Source organism: Puma concolor, chromosome E4, assembly GCF_028749965.1.
Source record: "Puma concolor isolate L17-30 chromosome E4, mPumCon1.1.hap2, whole genome shotgun sequence".
Taxonomy (NCBI): domain Eukaryota; kingdom Metazoa; phylum Chordata; class Mammalia; order Carnivora; family Felidae; genus Puma; species Puma concolor.
The window spans coordinates 67,123,762-67,144,265 of NC_141683.1; the positions used below are offsets into that span (position 1 = coordinate 67,123,762).

The following is a 20,504-nucleotide window of genomic DNA, read 5'->3' on the forward strand; positions in this document are numbered from 1 at the left end:
ATATCGCTTACCTTTACAGAGTGGTGTTTTACTAGCAAATGGCACACAATAACTGAAATGCCTTTTAAATATACACCAAAAGACTCGACCTAAATTCACGTGCTAAGTCATTCCTTTATATCAAGCTGTGATTTCATGCAGTAAGGAATTATTCACACTCAACTGGTCACCTATCCTACTTTTTCTCTTTATGCTAATTTTAAAATAGTAATACCTGAGTACAAGCTATATTCAGAAAGCAGCTACCAATGAACAAACGAGAAAAAAGTTGTACTTACTCTCTTTTCATGCTTTTCATATTCCACAGAGCTAGATAGCCATCGGAAAAGCCCACGGCCAGCTGGTTAGTCCTGCCGATGTAACAGAGCGCCGATGCAGCTGTCCCAGACGGGCTTGCGAGCTGGAGGCCCAGATGGCGCCCTGCCCGCATCACGGTCTCTCTGATGTGCGGCACCTCAGCTGGGATGCCGGTGATGACTTCAAGGTCTGGAGACACAAAGGGAGTAAGATTAACAAATCGTAAAGAGCACAAAAGCGAACGGGTCACCTGCTAGGCAAACTTCAGCTGAAGACCACTGTGGTCAATTACGACAAGATCCACGATGACAAAGCAGGCTGAACTATACGACGGCCACCTGTATCTGTTCAAACGCTACGATTTTCAAAATATATTTAGTTGTGTAATTTTTTTTAAAAATCTCATGGTACGTTTTCAAATATTCTCAAAAGTATGCTCTTCTTTTTAAAGTATTAAACAATTTCCTTACTAATCAGAAACAAAGCTGATGGTTTCTTTATTTAAATTTAGAACTAAGAACCTAAATATTCCCTTTGGAGCAATGGCCGGTTCCAGGTCTGGGGCAGGAAATACGTAAGATGAGCCTAGTTCATCTCGTGCCAGAAACAGAGGAAGCTATCATAGTCTAAAGGGGATTTGTCAGACTAAACGAAGGGGCTTTCATTAGTAAAAAATAACATTTTGAACATCAAAAAAACAATGAAAATGAATGAACGAAACACATTAAGTAAGTAAACACACACTCATAAAATCTCATGAGTTCCTATCCTGCTCACCTACAAAAGACCTTACTATAAACCATTTTAAGTCCCTGGGTACCAGCTCCTTACTCTGAAAATTAGTACTTAAAGAAATAGTAAGCATTTATCCTGCCTTTTCTGTACAAACTGTATTTCAGGGTAAACAAACAGCCCTAGTTAATGAGAAACTTCTTCCTTAGATTAACAGAATTTCAAAATCATCATTTTTGTATTCCCTAATGAATGAAGAGATTGAGGTAACAATCTCCATGGATGAGGGCTGCCTGGGTGGCTCAGTCGGCTGAGCGTCCGACTTCGGCTCAGGTCGTGATCTCGCAGTCCTGTGAGTTCGAGTCCCACGTCAGGCTCTGTGCTGACAGCTCAGAGCCTGGAGTCTGCTTCAGTTTCTGTGTCTCCTTGTCTCTCTCTGCCCCTCCCCAGCTTGCACTCTGTTTCTCTCTCAAAAATAAACATTAAGAAATTAAAACAAAACAAAACAGAACACGCTCTATGGATGGATGAAACAATGAATTTACGTAGGGTTTTCAAGACTGGCTCTACTGACGCTCGGGATCAGATCAATCTTTGCTGAGGAACGGTCCTATGCGTTGTGGGATGGTAAACTGCATCCCAGGCCTCTGTCTACCAGATGTCACTAACACCATCTCCCTCCAGGAGCAACAACCAAAAATGTCCTGAGACATCACCAAAGATCCCCTAGAGGGCAAACGTCACCCCTGGTTGAGAATCACCAGTACAAAGGTTGAGGGGAAACTCTACCAAGGAGAATCATGCGGTCATCCCCTGGACCTACTGATCACTAAAGGTGAAACGAGACACGACGTGCCTCCTGACGGGACACAGTATGAAACACCCAGCACTTCTGAGGAATCCCTGCCAGATGTCACATCTGACTCTAGTCAGAGCTAACTTACGTTCGCAGAAAATGCAAAATGTAAATGACACCACGTGTAAACACTTCGATAATTCAAAAATGTGGGGCATTCTACCAGATTAACTTCTTCAGCAAGGCAGTGGTACTACAAATAGAAAAGGAGAGGCGAGAGGGAGGACCACTCTATGTTCAAGGAGATATGGGACGTAACTCACATGTGATGCGTGGACCTTGTTTAGAGCCAGACTCAAACAATACAAATGCAAAAAGTTGCCCTAGAGGCCATCATAGCAATCTGACTTACGGATTAGTTACTAGACTACACCAAGGAGTTATTATGAATGTAGTCTGGACTGGTAATGGCATTGTGACTATATAGTGAAACAGCCATTATCTGCTTTAAATTAATTCAGAAGCAAAGGTGGGGGAGAAGGAAAAGAAAAAAAGACACTCATGGTAAGTTCTGAAATCAAACTTGAATTTAGGTTGATGGACGTGGAAATTCTTATATTCTTCTATCTACCAGAAGATGTCTGAAATCTTTCATAAAAAGGAAAAATACTCAGGCCCATATAGTGATATAACCCTTGTGCAAGGGCAGATTCCCTCAATGCTGTTATGAAGAGGGGAAAAATCATGTATTGTTCTTGAACGATTACTCTCCTGATCCCTTCCACTTCTGATTATTTTTCCAAAGAGCAAGTGACTAAATTTTGCCAAAATAAATAGCTCATACAATGGAATAATGTAAACTTACTCTTAAGAGAGTAAGATAGACTCTACTGTACTGATGTGGAAAGATGTACAATACCATTAAGGTTGAAAATATTATAAAACAGTATTTATAGTATAATAAACATCAGGAATTTCATTTTCTATGTTACATGTATACAATGAAGTCCAAATAGTTATAATCGTAACTATTTATCTTTTATAAGCAAAAAAACCAATTTTGCATTAAACCCCAATTTTTTATTCAATGGCTTTATAATTCTTGTAACTGAGAAATGATTCCGATCTCTGATCACGATCCAAAGAATTCCATTATAAAAACTATCCTTGGGGCGCCTGGGTGGCGCAGTCGGTTAAGCGTCCGACTTCAGCCAGGTCACGATCTCGCGGTCCGTGAGTTCAAGCCCCGCGTCGGGCTCTGGGCTGATGGCTCAGAGCCTGAAGCCTGTTTCCGATTCTGTGTACTCCCTCTCTCTCTGCCCCTCCCCCGTTCATGCTCTGTCTCTCTCTGTCCCAAAAATGAATAAACGTTGGGAAAAAAAACAAAAAAAAAAAACCCAAAAACTATCCTTGCCCTGAATTCCACTACTGGTTGTGGACTTCTGAAATAAAGGATGTTCTACCTTTACTATTTTGGTCTGAGGAGAGCTTTAATTATGAATACAATCATATTGATTAGCCTCACATCTAGAAGGATGTTATCTACAAAACTCTGAAACAAAACCCCATCAAGACCATTTAACTTCTCTACCAATTTTCTGTAAAGAGCAGTTTAAGCATTTCTAATATTCTATAAATTCACTTTCAGTTACTATGATTTCTGCGAGTCAATTCTTTTCATTAACTTTACCCAGAGTTTATCAGATCTTTGTACATATCAAAATTACAGATACAGTTTTTATCATTGTGAGGTTTTTAAATTTTTTAATGTTTATTTATTTTTGAGAGAGAGACACAGAGTACAAGCAGGGTAGGGGCACAGAGAGAGAGAGAGAAAGAGAGAGAGAGAGAGAGAGAGACAGAATCTGAAGCAGACTCCAAGCTCTGAGCTGTCAGCACAGAGCCCGATGTGGGGCTTGAACTCATGAACCATGAGATCATGACCTGAGCTGAAGTTGGACGCTTAACCAACCGAGCCACCCAGGCACCCCCAGGATTATTTTTTTTAAGTGTACATGTAGCCATTATTTCTGCCAAATCAAGTATTTTTAAGTCATATTACATAAATTGGTAAAATTTAAAATGTTGTTCAGAAATCTGATTTGGCTTTTAAGTTTCTAGTTAAATATAATTTTTACCACTTGCAGTTACAATCAGTTTTACTACACACTAACAATTTTTATTAGTTATGCTCATTATAAATTGGGATAAAACAATGATCGTTTGTAGTAGTAAGTCCTTTTAAAGAAGATTAGACCTCGGGGCGCCTGGGTTGCTGAGTCGGTTAAGCATCTGACTTCGGCTCAGGTCATGATCTCTCTTGCATTGGGCGCTGTGCTGACAGTTCAGAGCCTGGAGCCTGCTTTGGATTCTATGTCCTTCGCTCACTCTGCCCCTCACCGCCTCATGCTCTGTCTCTCTCTCTCTCAGAAAAATAAATACAACATTAAAAAAAGTTAAAAAAAAAATAATGATCGTTTGTATCTTTCTTAGCTGATCCATAGATAGAGATCTGCCCTAATATAGGATTGCTTTAAAAATCAAGAATGTTCTCAAGATTAAATGGTCCTTTCCTGAAGCTTTATAATACATACATTTTTTAAAGGCTTTTAGGTTAGCTCTCCTCCCTGCATAAACCAATCTTATAAAAGCCCCAGAAAAAAAGACAAAGAGGGGTGCCTGGGTGGCTCGGTCGGTCAAGCGTCCAACTTCGGCTCAGGTCATGATCTCACGGTTTGTGGGTTCGAGCCCCGCATCAGGCTCTCTGCTCTCATCCCAGAGCCTGGTGCCTGCTTTGTATTCTGTGTCTCTCTCTCTCTCTGCCCCTTCCCCACTCATGCTTTGTCTCTCTTCCTCTCTCAAAAATAAACATTAAAAAAATAAAAAAATAAAAAAACTGAAAGCACTTGATAAAGAAGAGATTTATAAAATAAAAACATTAGTATTAAAGGAGAAAAATTGTCTCTCCTCACTTTTTAAAAATCTGAGTAGCATTAATTCTATTTTAGGATGTCATTCTGTGAAAGAAAACCTTCAATTACCGTGTTATTTCCTATTATATCACTTTATTTCTGCCTTGGTCTTACCGCAGACACGGAATCAGTGTGCCAAAAACAGTGTGCTAGATCCGACACACTGGATAATTTTATACTGTCTGATAACAATCAAGATTCTATACCTTCAGCCCTCCTCCTGGCGTATACGTAATAACACCTATTGTTCAAGTGTGTATCTAAGGCAAATCTGGATCTCAATCTCTTTCAAGACCTACTTTAGTACCTCACCAATAAACAGAGTAACTCACGCAAAAGTCTCCACAGTGCCCCAAAACACTAATACAATAGGTCCAAGCCGTAAAAGAAACAAAGGTACACAGAAGCTTCTATATAAATATTTTTCACTGTTTAAGAAAAACCGGTCCGTGAGGGGTGCCTGGGTCCGAAGCTTCTGACTTCGGCTCAGGTCCTAATCTCGCGGTTCATGGGTTCGAGCCCTGTGTCGGGTTCTGTGCTGACAGCTCGGAGCCTGGAGCCTGCCTTGTATTCTGTGTCTCCTTCTCTCTCTGCACCTCCCCCGCTGGCACCCTGTCCCTCTCTCTCTCAAAAGTAAATAAACATTAAAAACAAAAAAGAAAAAGGAAAACCGGTCCGTTGCATCAGAATATGCAGGCGCTCAGTCCAAGGTTCCAAATAATTACCTGACGCATCCACTTCATTCTGGCCGCACGAGTCATCCAAACACAAGTCAATGAGGAGGACCCGTCCGACGTCCGTCACCACGGCCGCCACACCGAAGAGCCACCGCAGGCCAGGGTGCAAATGCTGAGTGCTCGCGCTGGCTCCACCGTGGTTAATAACAGGCTCGATGGCAGTTACCTTGGAAGCAGAAAGTGAAAAAATACAATGAAACAACAGAAAAATTTGGAGGTTGGAGCAGGTTACTAGCTATAATAGATTTAAACATTTTCTAACAGAGAATTATAAATTTGTATTTGACTTGTGGATCTGAGTAACATCATGAAAACTTCAGGTACAATAGAAATGACACCATCATTTCACCATATAAAATGTGCAGCTGGAATAATAGTTGACGTTTATGAAAACTTACACGCCAGGCCTTGTACTAACTGGTTCATGTAACACTCACGGTAACCCTGGATATTGGATTATACATAAGTGTACCTGTTAAAGATGAAGCACCCCGAAGCCTAGAAAGTTTAACTTGGGTTATTTAAACTCAAACCTAGATTTTTCTCTTTAAAACTATCAACCAGCCACTCCTTCATCATATAGCCTGTTCTCCTGAGGAAGAGTAAAAAGAAATCATTCAAGAAAAATTTACGGGTTTACTCTTTAAAAATAAAAGTCCTGTTTATGCCTTAAAGCCTGAAGAGGTCTAACCTTTATTTTTATTTATTTTTTTTTACATTTTTTAATGTTTATTTATTCTTGAGAGAGAGAGAAGAGATAGAACATAAGCAGGGGAGGGAGAGAGTGAGAGAGGGACACAGAATCTGAAGCAGACTCCAGACTCTGAGCGAGCAGGGCTCGAATGCACGAACCGTGAGATCATGACCTGAGCCGAAGTCAGACACTCGACTGAGCCGCCCAGGTGCCCCTCATGGTCAAATTTTAAACGTCTGTACCTAATAGTCTGTATTTTATTTGCTAGTTCACTTCCTTTCAGTTTCCTATTAATTCACAAAAATTGGGTATGACATATGAAAATTGAGTACTTAGTGATTTCTATTGTAACGCTGATGAATGTCCTAGAAAGAAAAGAGGAAATTTACTATCAATGGGTTATGCATTCACGTCAGAGTAAAAAGTTTGTTTCAGGCTGTAACTTATTATTACAGAAAAAGCCTGGCTGTCTATATTTCATTGGTATACAGAACATTCTACAGAGTTTCTAACTCTGAAAGCTGTGATTTCACGGATTGTCTTTCTGGTCTAACTTCTGGTAGTAATGTCGACAAATACTAAAGCCCAGTCTCTTCAATCCTCTCAGAATGGTCAAGAAATCCAACTCAGTTTGCATTCCTCATACAAATACCATGTGAATTAACTGATAATGGTACCTTAATTAATTTTAAAATGAGACACTTAAAAGCAAACAAATTTAAGAGGGGATACTGTGCCCTGGCCCCAAATCAACTAGTTGACCAAATTCTTCTGAAGGTATCTATCACTCCCCTCCCAATCTTTCCCTTCTGTATTCCCTCTTCTATGGGACACCAAGCATCCACGCAAGGGAGGCACCAGGAACCTACCCACTGCTTGCTTGTTCCTTCTCAAGTGCTCTCATCCAAGTGATCGGCAGGGCCGGTCCGTGTTACCTCCTGAGTGTACTCTACTTCTGTTCCGTCCTCTCCACGTCCACGGTCATTTCCCTGTCCGGTTCCTTATCATCAGCTACCTGAACTACTCCGATCCAACGAGCTTTTGATACTAGAGTTCTGCTTTGCACTTAAAATGACTTCACCAAAGACTTCAGGTGGAGATCACTAACTGCAACACGTCCATTCACTCTCTCAACCCTCACCATTCCTAGACCCCACCTCCTCTGTCCCCTCCTGCAGCCATTCTAAATAAGCCCAGTTCCTAAATGTTCCACATACTAGGACTTTTTACATGCTGGTCTCTTTGCCTAAAATGTCCAACCTCTATAAGCAGAAATCATCCAGGTGTTTCCATGTTCCGTGTGCTTGAGTTTATCAGACAAAATAGTTACTGGATTTAGGCTGTAATCTCATTACCTGTCTTTTCCCACTAGATGACTAGCTTTTTCAACGGCATAGACCAAGTTCTATTTATCTATTTATCTCCAAAATTTAGGACACAGCTTGATTGACAGTAAGCACTCAATAAACTGCTAAATTAATTCTGACTTTAAAATCAACACTGGCAAGTAAGTACATTTAAGATACCAGGCTATGACCACTTCAGACCCCAACACTGCCCACTGAATCAGTTTCCTCAAACTGTGAAAACATAGTATTTTGACATTTACCTCCCTTTTAACTTTAAAGATTCTATTCTAGGGGCGCCTGGGTCACTCAGTTAAGGGACTGACTTCGGCTCAGGTCACGATCTCCTTGTCTGTGAGTTCGAGCCCCACCTCGGGCACTGTGTTGACAGCTCGGAGCCTGGAGCCTGCTTTGGAGTCTGTGTCTCCCTCCCTCTGCCCCTCCCCTGCTCACATTCTGTCAAAAATGAATAAATGTTAAAAAAATTTATTTTTATTTTTCTTTTAGTATTTATTCGAGACAGAGAGACAGACAGTGCAAGAGTGCGTAAGCAAGGGAGGGGCAGAGAGAGAGAGAGGGAGACCCAGAATCCCAAGCAGGCTCCAGGCTCCGAGCTGTCAGCACAGAGCCCGAGGCAGGGCTCGAACTCACGAACCGTGAGATCATGACCTGAGCCAAAGTCGGACGCTTAACCAATTGGGCCACCCAGGTGCCCCCCCAAAATTTTTTTAAATGAATCCATTATTTAAATATCATTTGACTCTTAAAAAAAACAACAAACATTCAACTCTTCAACAACAGTGAAGACATATTTCCCCTACTGCTCCAAGGCTGCAGTCTCAAATTAAAAAGAAAAAACAAACCAAAAAAACACTATAGTAATGAATATTTTAATATAAACTTCCAGTGTCCTCGTAAAACACAAGTGAAGACGACAAGACACAGATGACCCTCTTCATACAAAAGAGCATCAGAACAACTAGGTCATCCCTATTTTCACTTTGCAATTTTCTAACCAAGTATAAAAAGTTCTATTTGTTACTTGTTATCGAAAGAACTTAACGTTCTTTCTTAAATTTTTTTTTTGTAGAGAAATTTAATTTTTATTTAATTTTTATTATTGATATATATATCAATTTTTATATCAATTTTATATCAATTTATATCAATATATATCAGTTACATATCAATTTGATATATATATCAATTTTATATATATATTTATTTAATTTTTATTATTGATAAAAAAGTAAATGAATGACATATTGAGTAGTCAGGGGAAATTTAAAAGAATACCTCAAATGTTGGAATTTATATTATTATAAATGTTTGTATTATTGCATGAAGTAATTGCATAAATTATTGAATGGCTCCATGATAATCTAGACATCTAGTCCACAGCATTATTAAATTTTTTTTTTTTTTTAAAACATTTATTTTTGAGACAGAGAGAGACAGAGCATGAACGGGGGAGGGTCAGACAGAGAGGGAGACACAGAATCTGAAACAGACTCCAGGCTCTGAGCCGTCAGCACAGAGCCCGACGTGGGGCTCGAACTCACGGACTGCGAGATCATGACCTGAGCTGAAGTCGGACGCTCAACCGACTGAGCCACCCAGGCGCCCCTAAATTTTTTTTTTAATATTTATTTATTTTTGAGAGAGAGGCAGAACATGAGCAGGAGAAGGGCAGAGCGAGGGAGACAGAATCCAAAGCAGGCTTCACACTCTGAGCTGTCAGCACAGAGCCCGACACGGGGCTCGAACCCACGAACTGTGAGATCATGACCTGAGGCGAAGTCGGACGCCCCACCAACTGAGCCCCCCAGGCGCCCCAAGAACTTAATGTTCTTTCGATAACATACTGCCTTTAACCTCTGTATTTTGAACTTTTAATGAAAAACAACTATTCCACAAAAGTAAATGAACTGTAAAAATGTATAGCTCAATGAATTTTCACAAAGCAAACACAAGTGTGTGACCAGCAGGGGCTTAGTTCTGAAAGCAGAATGCTCACGAATCTTAAGCAGTACCTACCCGGGGCACCTGGGTGGCTGTCGGTTAAGCGTCTGACTTCGGCTCAGGTCATGATCTCACGGTTTGTGGGTTCGAGCCCCGCGTCGGGCTCTGTGCTGACAGCTCGGAGCCTGGAGCCTGCTTCGGACTGTGTGTCTCCCCCTCTCTCTGCCCCTCCTATGATCGTGCTCTGTCTCTCAATAATAAACTAGCGTTAAAAAAAAAAATTATTAAAAACAAAAAACAGTACCTACCCTTCCAGGAAGAACAACGGCTTTAACCACTCTGGACACACCGAGGTCATAAAGGCAGAGAACACTCCCTTCCGCTTCCTCTAGTCCGATTAACAACCCGGTTCTCTTCTGCCAGGAGAACTCCTTCATAGCCAGGACGACAGGAGGCTGCTGACTCACTCCATTGAATCGATATGCAGACAACCGCGCTCCTGTGAGAAAGTTTACTACCTCAAGCTGTGGACCACAAGCCAGGCAAGCAAGTGCGTTTCTCCCTAGAAGAAGAAGAAGAAAACAGCAAAAACACTGCTTATTTCGATGTACACCGCATAACTAGACAGAAGTTAGAGGTTTTACACATATGACACGTAGCTCATTATGTGTAACTTGACGCATTATCTCTAAAGTGAAATCTAACCATTTATGGAACACAGTGGTCCAAAGATTAGTAAAATATATTAGACAACTATTATCTCAATAATAAGGTAAACCTTTGGGTAAAGGCACCATGCTATATGCTAAAACAGACCATCTCATTTAGTCCTTGTCACACCCCAATACAGAGAAAAAGCAACTGAACTTTCACACGGTTAACTAACCTGTCCCCAGCCAGATGGCTACAAATACCGCGGCCAGAAGTGGATCACAAGCCTAACTCCACAGCTCACGCTTTCAATACGTTATACCTCAAGAGTTAAACGAGGCGCTCCGAGGCTCATAAAACGTAACCCATGAGTCTATCCCCGAAGAGTTCAAAATCTAACTGAGAAGACAAGACATAACTAGTATAACAACAGGAAATGCCAGAAGCCCTTCTGAACCCCTCACCAGCCACGTTTGGATCTTATCATGTACACAGTGTAAAGTAATAGGAGCTTTTTAACCTATCTGATTTCTGTTTTCAAATGTTACCCTCGCTGCTAAGCAGAAAAGGGACAAGAAGGAGCACAGGACACAGGTGCGGAGACGACACCCTATGCCTGGTCGGCGACCGTGAATGAAGAAAAACGGACTGACTAGAGATTCATCTTAGAGACAGGACTAAAAGGCTGTGCTTGCTGATGAAGACATGGGGAGGAAGTGAAACAAGAATCGAGAACAGACTCGAATTTTCCCTTGAGCAGCTGGGTCAATGGTAACTTTTAAATCTGTGAGGTCTACCACGCATCCAAGTACACAGCTGGATAAACCAGGTTACAGCTACGGGAGCCTCCACGGTTTCAGGAAAGAGCGTGGCACAATGGGGACCCAGAACACATGGATTCAGAGATAATTTTCACCACTTGCTGTCTGCACAACTGGGAGCAGGTGACTTAACCTATTGGATTCTTAGTTGCACAGAAGAGTGTCTACTTAGAAGAGTCTAATACCTCAGTTGAAGTTGTTACAGTGCCTGGCGCGACAGTAAGTACCGTCACTACTGTCAATATTCAAGAGGGTAGCACTGTAAATAGCCACGTGACCCATATGTTTTACTGTCTACCCGCCAGGATGGATAGCTGTGAAATTCATTTTCAGAAAAGGCGCCTGCAGCATCTTTCACTAGACTGAAATCCACAATTTGATGGCTACTCTGGTATGGTTTTCTGCTCTATTATATGACCAAAACTATCTATTAAGATCTTATTCAAGTTAACGGAATTAATAAGTAAGACTTTCTGGGTATTACTCGGGGCCCTACAATCAGATTTTTCTACTCATAAGACTATTCAGATTCTAATCCAAATTCATCACCAATAAAACTTACTGATTATAAAGAAATAACAGCTGTGTATTATTTCTGCCTTCTAAATATGAACAGTCGATATTAAACATTCAATACTAAAAGATATAGTATATACGTAGTGTAGAGATAAAAAACGCACAGGATTTTTAATAAGGAAAAACCCACCCAAGGTTCACCGGAAATGTGTTCTCGAGTATTCGGGTGTTACTACACATGCAGCTGTAGCTGCTAGATGTTTATGCAAGACGACTACAACTGGGTGTCGCGGTTTTCTCCACGTTAAAGGAAATTACAATACGTGCTTATTATTCTCTTACAAATCAATCACATCAGTAAATTTTCAGTAACGTTATTTTACCTGGAGTGAGCTTGCCATGAAGCACACATTCTGACGTCACTCCATCTTCCGCAAAGGCTTGCACGGTCACCTCTGGCAAGCGCAGGAGAGCCGTCACCTGTGCTGTTAGGCCGCGCATGCTTTCACTGTAAGTATTTGTAAAAGATAACATTATATTCGTACTACAATATGCCTAAGCCAGAAGAAAAAAACAAACAGCCACCACACGAGAGTAAATAAACTAAAACTAAAATCTGATCATAAAACACATTTTATGTGCTTCTGGGTCTGAGGTACTCCCTCCTAATAAAATGTTTCCCAACGGCTTTAGGAGTAAAGATTTATTAAGCCAGATGGCCTAAGGATATACATGATTCCCCAGACTGTTTGAAGCCTGGTTCTGTGCAATTAATCTTATTGCCTGACTTATTCTGAAAGAACACTTCACACACAAACAGCAAAAACTGATGTATTTTACAAAAACTACTGCTATAGGAAAGGGGGAGAAAGTCCACAAAAAGAGTCCAAATACACAATAATCTCAGGGATTGAGTTTGGGACAGATCTTTAACTGGATAGAAAAAAAACTGAAAATTATCTTTCACTTCCAACGTATAGAAGATTAGATTCCTGGAATGACCCTTCTATTGTCAACGACCAAAAATAATGGTTAAAATACCACTTGTGGTTGAATGAAATCGGCAACGTCAAACACGAAGAGACAGCAGGAATTTTGGAAATTAGCTACCAAATCCACTGCCGGTGACTGTGATCTTCTTCTGAGACTCTTGAGATCCACGGAGGCAGAAGGTAAAGCCAAGGGCTGGCAGAGCCAAGGCAAGCTAAGAAGAGCCCCCACACTGAACTCCATAGGCTGTATCATCGGCACCAAGGCCAGCGAGAAAAGCACCCAGTGTGCAAGACGGGAGCAATAATGCTGCCCATTTTGACCATGACTGTGAGTCTCTATTCAGAAAATTTCCCTTCACACAAATTGGTGGCCAGAATTCAAGCTACGTTATCTGAAAACACCCAGGGAAGGATTTCTTATAAATTTTTCTCAGGTTGGTAATGCTCCACACAATCCACAGAAACCACCACACAGTCTCCAGAATCTCAAAGAGTTCTCAAAGATGAAATTCCAAGAAAATGAGCTCACAGTCAAATAACAAACTGTAACAAGGATACCATGATCAACAGCCAGCAGAATCAGCTTCAGATGTTGAAAACGATCAGAGAACAGAAATTACGTTTAATAGGTTTAAAGAAATCAAAGTTCTAGCTTGCTAATGAGGAAGAAACTTCACAAAAATAACGAAAAGTGGTCAAGCGGATTTGACAAAAATTAGAGAACTTATGGAATAAAAAATTAAGTAAAATTGAGAACTCAACGGAGAAAAAACCTCAATGGAGTTATAAGAACTGTGGCATACGCAACAAGATGGAAAAACGCCAGAGTACGACACTAAACAATAAAAGGAGAAAATACACGCAGAATGATTACATATACATAGAGTTAAAAAGGCTGTGAAACTAAGCAAAATAATACCTAAGAATACAAACATGTAGAGCAAAACTATGAAAAAAACAAGGAAACCATAAACACAAAAACCCAACAGTAGTTTAAGAGGGAAAGGGACGGGAACGCAAGGACTCCAAAGTAATGTTCTTTCTCTAAAACCCCATGGTGAGCAGACACGTATTCACTGCACACGTATTCTTTGTAACTTACAAATATTCTTTTTCATATCCACTCAGCAAATAGTCCTTTTGTACCTAAAGTCAACAAAAACCAAATCAAAAAGTAAGTAACATGGCATACTAGAAAGAGAAAGAGAGCCCCAAAACTCTTGCAGAACCTAAGACAGAAAAAAAGAAATGAGCAGTTGGAAGTTATAGCCAAGACGGGCGCCTGGCTGGCTCAGTCGGTGAAGCATCCAACTCCTGATCTTGGGACTGGGAGTTTGAGCCCCCAATTGGGTATAGAGATTACTTAAAAATAAAGTCTTAAAAAGTTAGAGACAAGAGAGGGAGAAGGGCCAACATATGTTTATTCCAAATCCCTCAGAATATAACATTAAATGATAAGGTAGAAGCAATATTCTGAAAGATACTTCCCAGACTTGGACACACCAATTCTTTGGAATCAGGAGGACCAGTGAATCCTATAGAGAATAAATAGAAAGAAATGACTTTTCAACAACAGTGAAAGCCAGAAGTCTGGAATATCTTCAAAATTCTAAGCAAAAATAGCTGTCAACATATAATTATAGATCACTGAAGTTATCATTAGATATGAAACACGTTTTTAGAAAAACAGAGTTCACCACAAATAAACTCTCCCTTAACGAGAGTTTGAAAAGATTATCTATAGAAGGCTTCAGGTCGAATGGTGATCCGATAAAAGATCTGAGATGCAAAGAGATGCAGATATCTGCAGTGGGTTCCCTGAATCTTTATATGATCAGCGTAAGCATGTAAGGAAACCACCAGAGGCCAAGGAATGGATCACTGGAAAAACAGAAGGGAAACTGTCCCTAAAGCTTACAGAAGGCCAGGAATAGCTCCAGAATGGAAAAGCCTTATAATATATGAGGACTGAGTAGAGTACTTGGAATGGTGTTGATTGCTTCAGTGGGGGTGGGGGTGGGGGGTAAAATTAGCCCTTGTCTAATACTCATTCTGGTCCTGTATAAACAAAAGCAAGCCTCAAAAGAATCAAACTGTTTCCAAATAACTAAGCTGCACCCTAGAACAAGGAAGCCTCAAGAATATATAAAGGAATGCAAAAAAATATTCAGTACTCAAGAAAGTGAAATTCACAGTATCTGGCATCCAGTCAAAAACTGTCAGGCATGCAAAAGAAGTGGGAAAATATGACCTATAGTAAGGCGGGGGGGGGGGGGGACCATAACCAACAGAAACAGACCAGGAAATGACACAGAAGTTGGAATTACATGAGGACTCGAAATCAGTTATTCTAGCTATAATCCCCATGTCCAAGAAGACAGAGGAAAGCATAAGCACATCAAGGAAAGACTCAGACTCAGAAGATATTTAAAAAGACTAAGTCAAACTTCTAGAGATGAGAAATATGCTGAAAGAGATTCATAGACACAGAAAGTATTACTGAATGTAAACATCCACAATAGAAATGATCTAAAATGAAGCACCAAGAGAAAAAAGGCTGGGGCAGAAAGGGCAAGAACAGAGCATCAGTGGGCTGTGGGACAAACATTAAGTACCCTAATATATGCAAAAGCAATCTCCAGAAAGAGAGAATAGGCATATTTCAAAACTATTGGCCAACATTTTCCAAATTTGATGAAAACTATAAACCCACCATCAAAAAGGTCGCTAAACCTCAAGCACCAGAAACATGAAGAAACTCTCCCCCCCCCCCCCCATACATCCTCATCAAGGGACAAAATCTTACAAGTGTCACACCGCAAAGAGGAAAAAGGTAATAATGACAGGAGACTTCTTGTGGAAAATGATGCAAGCCAGAAGACAATGGAACAATAACTGAAAGAAAACAATGGAACTGAAAAAAAAAGCTGTCAGGCTAGAATTCTACATCCAGTGAAAACATCACTTAAATACAGAAAACAAAATGAGGGTTGATGGGGGTGGGAGGGGAAGGGTGATGGGCATTAAGGAAGGCACTTGTTGAGATGAGCACTGGGTGTTATATGCAAGTGATGAATCACCGGCATCTATTCCTGAAGCCAAGACTACACTGTATGTCAGCTAACTTGAAAATACATTTTTAAAAAAAAAGGTAAAATAAAGTAGATCTGCACTACAAGGAATGTTAAAGAAATTCCTTCAGGACGAAAGAAAATGATACCAAATGGAAATCTAGATCTACACAAAAGAATACAGACCACCAAAAACTGGCAATTATCTCCTTAGAAGACAATTATCTATTTGAAGCAAAAATGACAGTAACATATGTAATTGATAACATATTTACAAGTTAAATGACAATAACACAAGGCTTTGAGAGGAGAAATGGAAGCACAGTTACAAAGTTCTCATACTGTATGTTAAATGCTCTAATGCTGTTTGAAGGTAGATGGCAATAATTTAAAGATGTACACAGTAAACCCTTGAACAACCACTGAACACACACACACGCACTGAACTATATCGCTAATTTACCAATGAAAGAGATAAAATATCACCATCAAAACTTAATCCAACAGATGGCACAAAAAGAGGGAAAATGAAAGAACAGATGGGACAAAAAAAAAATTGGAAGATAGTAGATTTAAACCTAACCATTTTACATCCACATTAATGAAATGACTTTAACGATCCAATTAAAAAGCAGACTGTCAGATTGGATTTTTTTTTTAAAAGCAAGAGTTTAAGTAAAAAGGCTAGCTAGGTTGAAAGTAAAAATGGAAGCTAGATCATGCTAACACTGATTAAAAAAAAAAAAAAGGGTAGAACAGCCATATGAATATCAAAGTAGAATTCAGAGCAAAGAATATTACCAGGGATAAAAAGGTTCATTTCATTATGATAAAGTGCTTAACTCACCAAGTGAACATTAACAATCCTGAACATTTATATTGAATAATAGAGCTTCAAAATAAATAAGGCAAAAACTAGGAGCTGAAAGGAGAAACATAAAAACCCACAGCTGTAATTAGAGATTTCATCACGTCTCTCTCCACAAGTGATAGAACAACTAAACAGAAGAGCAGTAAGGACACAAAAGACCTAAACACATCTGGCCAACCTGATTGATTTTTATAGATGATTCTACCCAAGAACAAAAGACTACACACTCTTTTCAAACGCACACAAATGACTTACCAAGATAGACTATATCCTGAGCCATAAAATCTCAAATTTAAAAGGATTCAAATCATACAAAGCCTTTCCTCTGCTCACAAGGAAACTAAAAAGCAGTAAAACATCTGGAAAATTTACAAATATCTGGATACTAAATAACACACTTCTAAATGAGCCATGGATCAAAGAGATCAAAAGGGAAATGAAAGTACTTTGAACTGAATGAAAATGAAAACATGACGTATCAAAATTTGTGTGATGCAGTATAAAGCAGTACTTAGAGGGAAAGTGATAGCACCAAACCTCTGTAAGATCTCAGATCAGTAACCTAAGCTTCCACCTTTAGAAACCAAATAGGAACAAATTAAATCCAGCATCAGCAGAAGGAAAAGAGTTGAATTTAATGAAACAGAAAAATCATAATAATAAAAAGAAAAAGAAGTGAAATCAAAAGCTGGTTGCTGGGGCGCCTGGGTGGCGCAGTCGGTTGAGCGTCCGACTTCAGCCAGGTCACGATCTCGCGGTCCGTGGGTTCGAGCCCCGCGTCGGGCTCTGGGCTCATGGCTCAGAGCCTGGAGCCTGTTTCCGATTCTGTGTCTCCCTCTCTCTCTGCCTCTCCCCCGTTCATGCTCTGTCTCTCTCTGTCCCAAAAATAAATAAGCGTTGAAAAAAATAAATAAATAAAAAAAAAAAAAACAAACAAAAGCTGGTTGCTAAGAATTAAAAAAAAAAAAAAACAAAAAAAAACAAAAAAACAAACAAAAAACTACCAACATAAAGAAATAGATTAACAAAAGTGAGAGACCAGAGACAGAACTATTTCACTTATGACAAAAATAAATTTTTTTCTTTATCTCATTGTGCAAATTTAACTGTGTTATGTCTTGTTGTTGACCTGCTTTTGTTGATCTTATTGGGAGTTCTCTGTGCCTCCCCTGGATTTGGATATATTTCCTTCTCCAGATTACTTAAGTTTTCAGCAATGATTTCTTCAAATAAACCTTTGCCCCCTTTTCCCTGTATTCTTCTGAGACTTCTATGATATGAATGTTATTATACTTTATGGAGTCACTGAGTTCCCTAAGTCTACATTCGTGATCCAATATTTTTTCTTTCCCTCTTCTTTTCAGCTTACTTTCCACAATTGTATCTTCTGTATCACCGATTCATTCTTCATCTTCTTCCATCACATCCAATTGGTTTCACATCTTTGTTACAGTATTTTTTATTTCAGCCTGACTAGTTTTTACACATTTTATCTCTGGGGTAAGGGACTCCCTGGTGTCTCCTATGCTTTTCTCAAGCCCAGCTAGTATCCTTGAGATTGTTTTAAATTCTGGATCAGGCATATTACTTGTATCTGTTTCGATCAGATCCCTGGCCATGACCTTTTCTTGCTTTCTTTTGAGATGAATTCCTCCATCTTGACATTTTGTCTTAGGGCTCTGTCTTCTTCTCTGTGTTAGGAAAGCCTAACACACCGCTCCTTAGAGTAATGCCTATCCTAAGAAGAGGTCATATACTATCTAAGGCCTGGCGCTTCAGGAAGCGTCTCTGGTGTATGCTGTGTGCACTCCGCTGCTGTGTTTTGGCTGCTCTTTCTCTCAAATCAGTCCTCTGCAGAATTTCTCCTCGCCTGAGTGGGGAGTGTTTGGACCTTGGCCACAGTGTGGTGAGTTTCAACTAGGGTCCACTCTGGTCTGCCTGCGAGAAGAGACCTGATGCTGTTTCCACTAGAGCTGAAGCTTTGTAACACTCTTGTCAGTAGACGTGGCACATGGGGGTGGAGCGTGAGGGGGTGAGGGGGTGGGGGTGGTGAGGTTGTGCTGGTCTTCACGGGGAGAGGCCTGCCACGCCGGTTCTCAGGCACACTCGCGGTCCAGCTTTTCTGTAAAAGTACTTCTCCCAAATTGATCTGTGATGTTCTCTCTGCTGGGCCCAGTCACAAGTGCATAATGCGGACAGATTTCTGTAAAGGTACATCCAGGGTGCAGCCATACTTCTCCAAAGCTCTGACACTTTTGCTCTAACCAAATGCCTTTCAACTCAGGCTGGTAACAAGACAGCCTACAGCCACTTCAACACCATACATCCAAGCACACCCAACAGGTGCTCCTTTACAGCAATCCCAAATACACTGTAGATCTGTCCTACGGCCCAGAAATTTCCACAAAAGGTTAACAGTATAACAATGTTAGGTTAGTGCTATCCTTAGAAACTTAGAAATTAAATGTGAAGACTCTAGAACTTTGAATTCTTGAAGGTGCTAACTTCTTTAGTGATCCTATTTAACCCCCACACTCAAGGGATAATCAGTTTATTGATTCTGAATCTATTCCTTAATTCATTCAACCAAGACTAAATGCTTACCATATGCTAAAATGCACAAAAATGAAATGCTGAAATCCTAGCTTCCTCCTAAGTCTTTTTTTATCTTCATCTCACCATGTCCCCTCTTTATTCAATTGTTTCTCAGGATTAAGGTAACAATTAAAATCCACTTCTTGGTCCTGCAAGTTAATTACACTTAGCTTCTACCTACCTACAGGAATTTAAGCCTTTAGTCCGGAATTAGAGCAGGGTTCTCAAACTTCCACCCTACACTGATGCCTATGTCAAGAGTAAAAAGAATTTCTCAAAGCTCTCAAGGTGCTTCTCAAGGAGAAGTAGCAAGGTGAACGATAATCACAGGTTCCATGCAGAGTACCAGAAAAGGCAGGAACTTTGAATTAGAATGGCTTTAAGTCCAAGTTCTACCACTCACTGGTGCATGCAATGCTGCACTTCTATACGGTCTTCATGTCACACCCAAGCTTCTAGAAAAGGTGAATACTTCTCTCTCCAACTCTTAGCTTATCATAGTGCCCGACGTGAAGGAGTTCGAAAAGGTGTTCAGTGAATGAAAGAGAAAGTTGTTCAAATTTACAAGTTAGCCTTTGAATCTACAGGGGAAAAACTGGTTTCAAGCAAGCCCTTTCGAATCCCAAATTTACAGTGTGAACTTTAACATTTTAAGCACAGTGAAGAGAACTTCTAAAAATTATACGATTAGAAAGAACATCCCATATAGACACGCATGTTCACAAACACACATTCAGCCGCCAAGCTCAGTATCGTACAAGATTAAGTAGAATCCCGGCCTTCGTGACATGCCAGCACTGGCAGCCTCTGAAAGGGAATTTTGAAAGTTTAAACACCTTCTCAAGGGCCAGGCAGGCAGAGCATGACGTGGTGCTGGCTGCCAATGAGCTAAAGACATTGTTCATCTTCTTGATAAAGCACAGATGGGTTATGTCACTCCCTTCTCCAAACCCTCCAATGATTCCCTACTACGTATACAAAAACCAACAGCCTCGAGGCTCCTGGATGGCTCAGGCGGCTGAGCGTCAGACTTCGGCTCAGGTCATGACCTCACAGTTCGTGAGTTCGAGCCCCGCGTCCAGCTCTGTGCTGACAGCTTGGAGCCTGGAGCCTGCTTCGCATTCTGTGTCTCCCTCTCTCTCTGCTTCTCCCCTACTCACACTCTGTCTCTCAAAAATAAATAAAGATTAAAAAAAATTAAAAAAAAAAAAAAAAAAAAAAAACCGACAGCCTCAGGCAATGAAAGTCCTCTACAACCTGGCAGTCCCAGACTATCTTCAGTGTTGCCTCCCCAAACCATCATCAGTTTGCTACATACAGCCTTGTACTTTCCCTCTTTTATGCTGTACCCTTTCCATCTCCATCTGCCAAGACCCTGTCCACCACTCAAACGCTAAATTCCCAGCGTGGTCTGAATAGACCCATCCTTTCCCACTTAATCGAATCTCTGA

The 20,504-nt window shown here is 40.4% G+C and overlaps 1 protein-coding gene across 8 annotated transcripts in view; it reads right to left on the minus strand.

Moving 5' to 3' along the window:
• Window positions 1–20,504, minus strand: part of AHCTF1 (AT-hook containing transcription factor 1) — an 80,509-nt gene that overhangs the window by 55,735 nt on the left and 4,270 nt on the right. For all 8 annotated transcript variants that reach the window (XR_015246300.1, XM_086694378.1, XM_086694382.1 and 5 more), the window contains 4 exons: window positions 11,908–12,032; window positions 9,845–10,098; window positions 5,523–5,700; window positions 279–486 (listed from right to left, as the gene is read on the minus strand). Coding sequence is in view for 7 of the 8 variants with exons in the window: in XM_086694378.1 (XP_086550504.1) it covers window positions 279–486; window positions 5,523–5,700; window positions 9,845–10,098; window positions 11,908–12,025 (758 nt within the window). In the remaining variant the exon portion in view is untranslated. The remainder of the gene's footprint in view (window positions 1–278; window positions 487–5,522; window positions 5,701–9,844; window positions 10,099–11,907; window positions 12,033–20,504) is intronic.